This window comes from Mus caroli, chromosome 15 (assembly GCF_900094665.2).
Source record: "Mus caroli chromosome 15, CAROLI_EIJ_v1.1, whole genome shotgun sequence".
NCBI classification, from domain to species: Eukaryota; Metazoa; Chordata; class Mammalia; order Rodentia; family Muridae; genus Mus; species Mus caroli.
This window is the reverse complement of record NC_034584.1, coordinates 34,220,529-34,231,856: the sequence shown is the minus strand read 5'-3', so window position 1 is coordinate 34,231,856 and position 11,328 is coordinate 34,220,529. Positions and strand designations below refer to the sequence as shown.

The 11,328-nt window shown below is 35.6% G+C and overlaps 1 protein-coding gene across 49 annotated transcripts in view; it reads right to left on the bottom strand.

Moving 5' to 3' along the window:
- Positions 1 to 11,328, bottom strand: part of Rims2 (regulating synaptic membrane exocytosis 2) — a 482,991-nt gene that overhangs the window by 166,922 nt on the left and 304,741 nt on the right. For 36 of the 49 annotated variants that reach the window (XM_021184232.2, XM_029469473.1, XM_029469478.1 and 33 more), the window contains 2 exons: positions 10,708 to 10,818; positions 4,040 to 4,105 (listed from right to left, as the gene is read on the bottom strand). In XM_021184232.2, the coding sequence (XP_021039891.1) occupies positions 4,040 to 4,105; positions 10,708 to 10,818 (177 nt within the window). The remainder of the gene's footprint in view (positions 1 to 4,039; positions 4,106 to 10,707; positions 10,819 to 11,328) is intronic. The other 13 variants (XM_029469501.1, XM_029469498.1, XM_021184233.2 and 10 more) reach the window with 1 other exon arrangement.

Below are 11,328 nucleotides of genomic sequence, written 5' to 3'. Positions count from 1 at the left end.
ATGCCAGGGCCAAAAGAATGGGAATGGGTGGGTAGGGAAGTGGGGGGCGCTATGGGGGACTTTTGGGATAGCATTGGAAACGTAATTGAGGAAAATATGTAATAAAAATATTAAAAAAATAAAAATAAAAAAAAAATAAAAAAAAAAGAATACTACAGATTCAATGGAATCCCCACAAAATTCCCACATAAGTCTTCACAAAAATTAAAAACAAAATCTTCAAGTTCATAAGGAAACACAAAAAACAAGTGTAAGTAAAACAATTCTGAATAGTAAAGCATATTTGGAAGTAATGCATAGGAGATTTCACATTGTATTATATCTGTAGAAGTAAAAACATCATAGTATTGATATAAAAATAAACATGTTGGTCAAAGGAATTAAATTGAAAAATTAGACATAAGTCCACACATTTATAGACACATGACTTTTAACAAAGAAGCCAAAAATACATACAGGGGTGGGGGTAATGGGCATATTCACTAAATAGTGCTAGTCAAACTTGATAGCTGCATATAGAATGAAAATGGATCCATATTTATCACCCTGCACAAAACTCATCTTGAAATGGATCACAGACCCCAACTTAAGAGCTGGAACCCTGAATCTGACAGAACAGAAGGTAGAAAACAGTCTTGAGTTGATGACACAGGAAAGTACTTTCTGAAAACAAATTCCCAGAAGCACATGTGTAAAATCAAAAATTAGTGATTGGAACCTTATGAAGGTAAAAGGTACAGCAAAGGACAACCACTGGAGCAAAGGAACAAAGTGATAGCTTACAGGAAGGGGCAAAGTGTCTATGAGTAATACCTGTGAGAGAGGGTTATTATCTAGGATATTTTTTATTAGATATTTTCTCTCCTTACATTTCAAATACTATCCTCTTTTCTAGTGTCCTCTCCAAAAATCCCCTATCCCCTCCCCCTCCCCCTGCTCTACAACCCACCCACTCTGTCTAATGGATTGTGCTCTGTCCAATGGATGAGTGTGAGCATCCACTTCTGTATTTTCCTGGTCATGGCATTCTTCTATATTGGAGCACATAATATTCACAAGACCAAGGGCCTCTCCTCCCGTTGATGGTTGACTAGGCATATATATGCAGCTAGAGATAGGAGTCCCACCATGTGCTTTTCTTTTTGTTTCTTTGTTTTGTTGTTGGTTTTTTTTTTTTTTAATTTTTTATTTTTGTTTTTGTGAGACAGGTCTTCTCTGTGTAGCCCTGGCTGTCCTGGAACTGACTCTGTAGACCAGGCTGGCCTCAAACTCAGAATCCACCTGCCTTTGCCTCCCAAGTGCTGGGATCAAAGACGTGTGCCTCCACTGCCTGGCCCACCATTTTTCTTTGATTGGTGGTTTAGTCCCTGGGAGCTTTGGGGGTACTGGTTAGTTCATACTGATGTTCTTCCAAAAGGGTTGCAGACCCCTTAAGCTCCTTGGGTACTTTCTCAAGCTCCTTCATTGGGAACCCTGTGCTCTGTCCAATGGATGATTGTGAGCATCTAGTTCTGTATTTGCCAGGCACTGGCAGAGCCTCTCAGGAGACAGTTATATCAGGTTCCTGTCAGCAAAATCTTGTTGGCATCTGCAATAGTGTCTGGGTTTGGTGATTGTTTATAGGATGGATCCCTAGGTGGGGCAGTCTCTGGAAGGTCATTCCTTCAGTCTCTGCTCTGAACTTTGTCTCTGTAACTCCTTCCATGGGTATTTTGTTCCCCATTCTAAGAAGGATCAAAGTAGCCACACTTTGGTCTTCCTTCTTGAGTTTCATGTGTTTTGAGAATTGTATCTTGGGTATTCTGAGTTTCTGGGCTAATATCCACTTATCAGTGAGTACATATCATGTGTGTTCTTTTGTGATTGGGTTACCTCACTCAGGATGATATCCTTCAGATCCATCCATTTTTCTAGGAATTTCATAAATTCATTGTTTTTAATAGCTGTGTAGTACTCCATATTGTAAATGTACCACATTTTCTGTATCCATTCATCTGTTGAGGGACATCTGAGTTCTTTCCAGCTTCTGGCTATTATAAACAAGGCAGCTATGAACATAGTGGAACATGTGTCCTTATTTCAAGTCGGAGCATCTTCCGGATATATTCCCAGGAGAGGTATTGCTGGATCTTCCAGTAGAACTATGTCCAATTTTCTGAGGAATTGCCAAACTGATTTCCAGAGTGGTTGTCCCAGCTTACAATCCCACCAACAACGGAGGAGTGTTCCTCTTTCTCCACATCCTCGCCAACATCTGCTGTCACCTGATATTTGGTCTTAGCCATTCTGACTGGTGTGAGGTGGAATCTCAGGGTTGTTTGACTGTAGTCGTAGGTCAGTATATTATTCAACGCTCTTCAGAGAAGCTTCTTCTTCTAGTAGATGATAATTAAGTAACACAGAGACCAATATCTTGACAATGTGCACAGAGTAATTAACTTTGGAACACTAATCACTAAACAGTATGTCTTTATCAGTATACCTCTCCTCTCAAGACTTAGGGCTTTATATGGAAACGGGCATAAACACTGTAAAAGCCAGAGATGATGGATGATTCAAAGGAAACAGCATCTTTCAGACAACATATGAACTCACAGAGGAATGTAATAGAATTCACAAGATGTGCACAGGCTCAAAACAGAAAGTATTCTGACACTGAGAAGGGAAAGTAGATACAGAGTCCCAATCTTAACCAAGAAGCTGTTTGCAATCGATACCTTCTGGGAAAACTCGTTTCGCAGTATATAGATTGATATAGACTTCAGGGCAGGTCCCGTGCCAGAAGTAGGTACACAACAGAAATGGACTCAATGTTTCTTGTTGTTTGTTTGTATGTTTTTTTTTCTTTTGCTATTGTGTCTTACTGGGCTTTTGTTTTTTTGTTTTTTTGATTTTCTATTCTTTTCCTTTTTTTAGGTACTTATTTAGAGAGAGAAAACATGAATTGGATAGAAAAGAAGGTGGGAAGGTGGGAAAGATCTGGAAGGATTTAGGAAGTATATCATCAAAACATATTGAATGAAAAATAGTTAAAGAAAAAAACATTATAAATTTACATAAATAAATATAAGCCCCGCTCATGGTTATAGTACGCACATGTACACGTGCTCAAACACACACGCATGTGCACAAGCACACACCGCACGCACATTTATAAATGCAGGCACATCAGGAAGAAGACCTTAAAGTAGGAGGGCTTATTGGGAAGCAGTAGGACTTTGAAAGAGTAGGAGGGACATAACTAAGAGAGGATGGGGAAGCCATGCAATCAGAATTCATTATACATGAGTAAAATTGTGAAAAAAATAAATAACTATATTATTAATAACAACAACTAATGTAAGCAACAAATGGCCTTGAGAATGTAAGAGCATTAGAACCTTCTTTCTCTTCTCAGTAATATCCGTCCACCCTTTGCTGAACGCCAGGAAAGCAAGATCTCCCTCTAAAATAGGTGATTTTATTTATTTATTTGTTTATTTATTTATTTATTTATTTTTAGTATTAGACTTATTCTACCCATAATTCACTGGAACTTTCCTTCTTCAGAATAAGTTACATAAGATTGAGATGAAAGAGTGTTCCACAGATTGAACATTCTTACAGACAAGCTTATCTACTATGGAGGAGTAGACTGGTTATCTTTGAACAAGTCAGCACCAACAGAGCAGGTCAATGCACATCAGATTACTCTCATCTTGAGAAACATAAAAGTAGGAAGCAGGTTGTGAAGACATCTACAAATAAACCAGTGTTAATTATATATGGGAAGTTAGCAAAGGAATATGATGGCATCTGTAATAGCTCTCAGTTTTAGTAGTAAAGTTTACACAATTCCTAATGAAATAATTTTTGGGTAATAAAAAGATGATTCTAGTCCATCAAACAGAATCATTTATATGAATTACACTACTAGGATATATTTTCATAGTTTATTAATGATTCCACACGTATAGATAAAACAAAACTAAAAGGGAGTTATATCACATAGACAGGAGCATGCAACTCTACACACAGACTCGAGGTAAGAAAATTATACCTTCCATCCCTGTGGTGATGGTCAATGGTCTGACTGTGTCGGGAGCGAGGTAGAGTAAGAAAGTGACTGCAAGCATGGCAGAAACAAGAATAAAATGAGGCTCAGGAAAGAAGAGAAAAGTATAGCTTAGTTCTAAAAGTCAGAATCAAACAGATAATAAGATAGTAAGCAAAGCAAATGAAAACTGCTACTGGAAAAGCTTGGCCATCTTCTTGATGCCCACAGAAATATGCAGTAAAAATCAACCAAATAGTCTAAAATAAAGTGCAACAAAATATAACATTTAGATATTTTAGTTAAATGATAAAAGTAATTGGTTATTACTTTAATATATTGAGCACCATTTAGCAATTGTTATATTACAAAGATGTTTTCCTTCTGTTTAAGAATTATGATGAGAAGAAAAATAAAATAATAAAGTGACCAGCAAGCTTAAGGGCACAGAGGTAAGACCTAAGACCATAATGATTAGAGTATTTCATGAGGTTTTATTTTTCTTTTATTAATCCTAAAGATAAGAGGCTTTAAAGTTCAATTTAATAAAGAACAAATTTACAAGCTTATAATATTCATTAAGTATACTGAATACTATGAATTTTTACACTTATTATATATATACATAATACTATATATTTATTACATGCTATTAGCTGTTTCATTTCATGCTTCCTTACCACTGTAAAAAATCAAAGCAACAATGCCTAACTGTTGATGAAGCATCTGAAGTCAATTTTGTTTGTATGGCACTAACTTAAAATTTTCCTTCTTAAAATATTTATTTCCTAAACAATTATGGAAGGTGATCATTAACTTTCAGAGAACAATGCAAAGAAAACTAGAATTCTGTCAACATTCATAGTTCTACCCCTAAATCGAGAGTAACATGCATGCACACCCACATGCATGTACACACACATTTTATGACCTTGTAATCCTGCTGCAAACATGCCCTTGCTCCTTCGTAAGCCCACTTCCATTGCTCCTTCTCATATTTTTTAGTTTAGAGAGAAAGTACTGCTTGCTTTTAACTTTACCTTTCCTTAGAATTGCACCAAATCCTTTGCACTCTTGCTTAGGTTACCCAACCGTGTGTCATGTAGACATTCCAGGAAGGCTCATCTAATTACGAGGCACTCTGTCAGTTTCAACAGCTAGTGATGTACTGGTGGAATGGGGCAGGCAGTGGAACAGCATTCTAAAAGCAACTTCCTAATCTAAGTGTTGTTGTTACTACTAAAGAAAAACTTGTTTAAAACTGATATGGTAGAATCAATATATCAGAATAAACTAAAACCAGCATGGCTCTGGGTGGAGAGGCAGCAGGAAGCTGACCTCCTGCTCATTTGTCCTCACTGATCTCCCATGGCAGCCTCTCGGGCTCCTATGCCTTAGTTAGCTTTGGCTAATATAGGATTGTGGTAATGTTTTACTTTCAACTATTTACTTACATTTTTACATAATAAACCAAGTTTTAAGGCCTCAGAGTTCAATAATTTTATAACATTCAAATCTCTCCCTTCCATCGCTGACACAGCTTGTATCAGGTTTCTGCATCTACTGGAATAACTTTCCGACCTTCAAACTGGTTAATGACTCTATCAACTGGGAAGCAAGAATTCCAATACAATCACCATTTACTGTGAAGCGATGTTCTTTCCATGAATAGAGGTCTTCTGCTAACACAACCACCCATCCATAAGGCCTGAGCGTGCACGATCATCATCACAATCATCACGATCATGAGGATCATGTCCACACTCACTCTCTTCCCTGGACACTTGGAGATGCTCTAACAAAACTGTTACTTTTGTTTGCTGAGAAATTATACTAAGTTCTGAACTCCTGTGATCTCAGCAGGAATCCTTCTGGAAATAGCCTGAGATCTCAGAATATAGTAATTTCAAAAGTCACTAAAATGCCTATTATAAAAGCAATAAAATGTGATTCTCAGAGAAGCCCATACCCAGGTTCTAGAGGTTTTATTTCTGAATATCTATATTTTTAACTTTTGTACATAAATACTATATTAAAACACATTTATTTAACCCCAACTCAAATTAGTCCTTAAGTTCTTCAGTATTCTAAAACAATATGTCCTGGTTTGAGTTCGGCTGAGGTCCCTAAAAGGCTACAGGGAATCCTTATGTACTGGGGATGGTGGTGTGGAGCTGTAATTCCCCACATACCACCAGTGATGCTAATTTAAAATTGTATTTGTGATGCTAAAATCAAGCTTTCTGGAGTAAAAAATGATCAGTATAAAATGCATTGTATGTTTTTGAAGTGTTATATAATATTCTCGAAATTCTCAAATAGTAAATTAACTCCTACGACTAAAATCTTAACAAGAGTTCTAAAGCCATATATTCATGTCTTCTTGCAAATCATATTGCTAGCTGTAGTAGTCATCCAGGTTACTAAAGAAACAATAGTTCCGAGGTTTACTAAAGTAACATTGTGAGGCAGAGGTGCAAGGGGAGGCAGTAAAAAATAAAAGTAATCCATTTACTATGTATTATTTTACTTAATAATCTGTATGGAGCTGGGCGTGGTGGCGCACGCCTTTAATCCCAGCACTTGGGAGGCAGAGGCGGGCGGATTTCTGAGTTTGAGGCCAGCCTGGTCTACAGAGTGAGTTCCAGGACAGCCAGGGCTACACAGAGAAACCCTGTCTCGTAAAACCAATAATAATGATAATAATAATAATCATCATCTGTATGGAAGTGTTTGACATATGTGTAAAGACTTTCCTTTTAACAACAGAGTAAGATATTGACTAATGATAGAATAATGCAGATATAGAATCAAAGACCCAATAAAATATCGATACATAATTCTTACCCATTACCCATAAAAAGAATATGATGCTTCATACCATGCACCCACCACTGAAGCTTAGCAAAGAACTATAATTAATTTAAACAGCAACATATCACATGGAATATGGTTCAGTATAAAAGTCTGTCTTCACATACAATTTTCCGATATGCCAAAAATGCTGCTTTTCTCCATACTCCATGATGTGTGGATGTGCTCTGCCTCTGTAACTTTGTTCTTATTGCCTGAATAAACATTTCCATTTCTAAGTCAACTCAGGCCTTATCTTCTATATGTTTTCCACAATGCCTAAATTAATTAATTTCTCATTTTTTAAAATTTAGTTTGTTTCTTGTCCTTTTGATATTTCAAGTCAACTGCTAATCTATTAAATATAAAATATTTACAAGTCAATGTATTTTTAATGTAATGTATATATTAGTTTTTTTCATTATCTACAGTAAATTAGTCTTTTGTTTTTGAGGCTGTTATGTTGTTCAGTCTCCAGTGAACTAGCTATGTGGTCAAGGCTGGCTTTGAATGCCTGATCCTCCCTCCATCACCTGCTGAGTACTAGGATGATAATATGCACTGTCACATTCAACTAACAGTACAAACTTTTGATAAAATATGTCTATGTGCTATACAGATCTGGAAACTGGCTGCCTGACAAGAAATATAAAACTGTCATGGAAAGCACTGTATCAGTTAATTTGTATGATTATTCATAAGACATTTTATAGATACAGAAACAAAACATTTGACATCCCCCAAGAATACTTAAAGTCTGAAATACAAACTCAAGATCCTTGGGTTTCAAATCCTACAGAAAAGAATACATTCAATTAAATAAATTAATAATTCAATGCTAACAAGAATGATGTGTGCATCTTTTAAAATCCCTAAATTACACTACTTACTAACACTAGGAAAATTCTTTCTTCAGTTTGGAAGGAAGAGTTTATTTGGGCTGTGCTTTCAGAAGGAGAAAAGTTCCATCATGATGGGAAGACCTGGCAGTAAATAGAAGCCACGGGAGTCTGAAAGCTGAGTACTCCCATGGTTAACCACAGCATGAAAGAGTGAGAAGAACTGAAGCCTTTGAATTCCCAAGCCTGTGTCTAGTGAAATATTCCCTCGCAGGCCTCATCTCCTAAATCTCCCGAATAACCCCACCAGCCAGATAGAGTATACTTGAGAACCCAAGATGATGAGGGACTTTATTCATTCAAACTGGATCAAACGAAGATACAGAGAGATCTTTAAACTAACAATGAATGGTGGTTTGACTAAGAATGTCCACAACAGATTCACAAGTTTGAAGGCCTAGTCATCAGAGAATGGTTCTATTTGAGAGGGATTAGGAGGAGTGGTCTTGTTGGAGTAAGTGTGTCACTAGGGATAGGCTGTGTGAACTCATGTGTCTCTCTTCCTGATGTTCATGGCTCCAGATATAAAAATCTCAGCTACTTCTCTGGCACCATAGTGCCTGTACGTCACCATGTTCTCCAACATGAAAATGAACTGAATCTCTGTAAGCAAGCTCCAGTTAAATGCACTTTCCATAAGCGGTGCTGTATGCTTCTCTAGCTGGACCCACAGCCTACTGGGAAGCCAACTGGACTACATTCATGGCAGGGCTTCTAAGTTAATTCTTTCTACAAATTTCTCAGAAATACAAAAAAGTATACTTTATAAATCACCTAGACATATCTCAAACCCAATTAAATTGAGCATATTCACAACTCTATGAAATGATATTCATAAAAATAAAACAAGAGTACTTCAGTTCTTTCTCACTTTAAAAAGGACACTCTGGTGCATCTGATTACTGTTCAATACTTAAGACTTAGACTAGAATAGACATTAAGGGAAGATATTATATAATGAATTTTGTTTCCTGTATTAATGAATTGTACAGAAAAATCAAAATAGTTCTTGAAATGCATTCTATTGTTTGTTTTTGTTGAAATGAAATTGTACTTTACGTAATGTTTTAAAAAAGATTTAAGACTGATCCCAACAAAGATGTTTTGTAAGTCTATAACAGTAAGGTGAAATCATATGGATGTATTTTCTTCAAAACTTCCAGACACAAACATTTGAATAGTCTTGCTACTCTTTTTTTTTTTGGTTTTTTTTTTTTTTTTGAGACAGCTACTCTTAATAATTCGTTAGATCATGAACAAGGAAAGCATAATAACATTTCAAGTGTAAATGTCTGTGATATGGGTTTTAAAAGAAAATATTAAAGGTGAGTGGTCAAGTGTTTGTGGTGATTAAACCTAATAATATGTGCCTTAAAATACTGACAAAATATTATGAATTTAATATAACAGTAAAGGGTTATTTTGTAATTTTATTCTATCACATTCTACAAGTATTAGGCTATTTTTGGACTTCATATTAGTCCACTTTTTTCATTAAGTGATCACTATATGAAAGCTTACAAAAACTTTAAAATCATTTAGACAATTTTATTCCCTCAATAAATAAATTTTCAAAGGCTAAGAAGCTTGTGACAGCTATATAATTTGAAAAGCAAAGTTCATTAACACTTCATTAGATACGCAAAATTCCTACTGATTGTTTTTAATACTTGTTCCACCTCTTCAGCCATGCCAACACGGTAATCTACGTTTACTACTATTGTACTTGATAAGCGGATCTTCCACTAGGCAGCACACTCACTGATCACAGAGAGTTTAGAACATTTAAAAAGCAAAAAAAGTATTAAGTAGTTTGTATTTGATACTAATAGAAATTAATATAATAACTCTATGTTTTCATTTTTTATCCTAGACACAAAAAGTAGTATTTGTCTGACACTATCCATGGAGAAGATACCTCCATTTTGTCTTTTGGAGACACAGTGAAATTATATGAATGGATTGAGTACTAATTGTGATTCAAACCAAATAATTTCTATTATATATCCTAAGAGTCAGCAGATTTTAAAGACAAAGGAATGCAAATATTTTTAAATATTATATTCAACTTTGTCCTCACTTGTAAATTTTTTAAAAATCCAATGGTTATATATATATATATATATATATATATATGTATATAGATATATATATATGTATATACATATATATCCAAAGATTGAATTACAACGTTAATTCATTTTCTTAAAATTAGTAAGAATTATTGTAAGCATTGTAATATTACTCCAAAGTTTGTCACTTTTAATGGGACAAGTCTGAGAACTCTTCCAAACACTGAAGTCAACAAGTATGATGTTTTTAGGTAGTTAAAGCTTCACTGCAGGCCATGGAAGAAAACCTCTTAGAGAATGATGATAAAAGATTTCCACAACAAACCAGACTCTGTCTCAGTGTTTCTGTGTGTGAAAGCCACACCACGTCTCTGCAATCTATTAAACACTTCAGTCTGTTTCAGCCTACAGATATATGTGTAGACACATGATCATTTGCTATGTGCAGGCAAAGTCACAAAACATCTTGTTTGTGTTCTGATTATCATCATAGTCTCTTGTGCAAATTTGCTAGCTCTTTCGAATTATGAAAGAGCAAAATCCTTCTTTCCTTTGAAGGGTCTAGTCCAACAGCCCTAGCTTCTCTCATCCTTGTAATTTTCCTGATCACCATCCAAAGTGCTGGAATTCTGTATCTTAGCCATGAACCTCTGGTGTTTGTTTTTCTTATCAAGAAAAAACTGTACATGTTTAACCTCTCCTTTTAAATAAAGGGTAATCTTAGAAAGAATGTGGGAACAGTAAAGAAAAAGCATGGTTTGGAAACTAAGGTAAAATACAGGACTAGAGTAAACACTTTATAAACCCCTTCCTGAGGCAATAGAAATTAGTAAGGCTTAATTGCGTTTACCTGTCTCTATCTGAAGAGTAGTGGTCATCCATGACACGGTGTCTGTCCATTCGGCTAATTGTGTTGTAATGGCCAGTAGCACGTGTCCCTCGGAGCCCCTGCTCCACATTCCTACTAAGACAACAAGATCGTTAAGTATCTTACTAATCTATAGCACAGTCTATATAAAAAAAAACATTTAGTTTTTATTTGTATAAATATTATACTATAGTATATACTATATACACAATATATATATATTGATGGTATACATTTCATTTGAAAATTAACAGCTGCGTGAGGGTCTGGCTTTTCTTACATCTAGAGAAGGGGTCAATTTAAGAGAATATTCTTAAGGATTAGATAAGCAATCCCATCCATCAGTTGGGCCACACCTAGGTCTGTATCACTGATAATCAGTGATATAAGGCATACTAGAGGAACAGATTGATAAGAAGATAGGTTCAATGATGCACACGCTCTTTCTTACAGCCACAGGGATGGTGGGAGTGATTACTTATTCAGGGTTGGACCTGAGTTTAACCCTCAGAAAACTACCTGTTGTCTAGGGTAACACTCCAGCCTGCTCTACCACCTTTATAATTTACTATGATTGTAGCTGTCTACTTAACAGAAAACTAC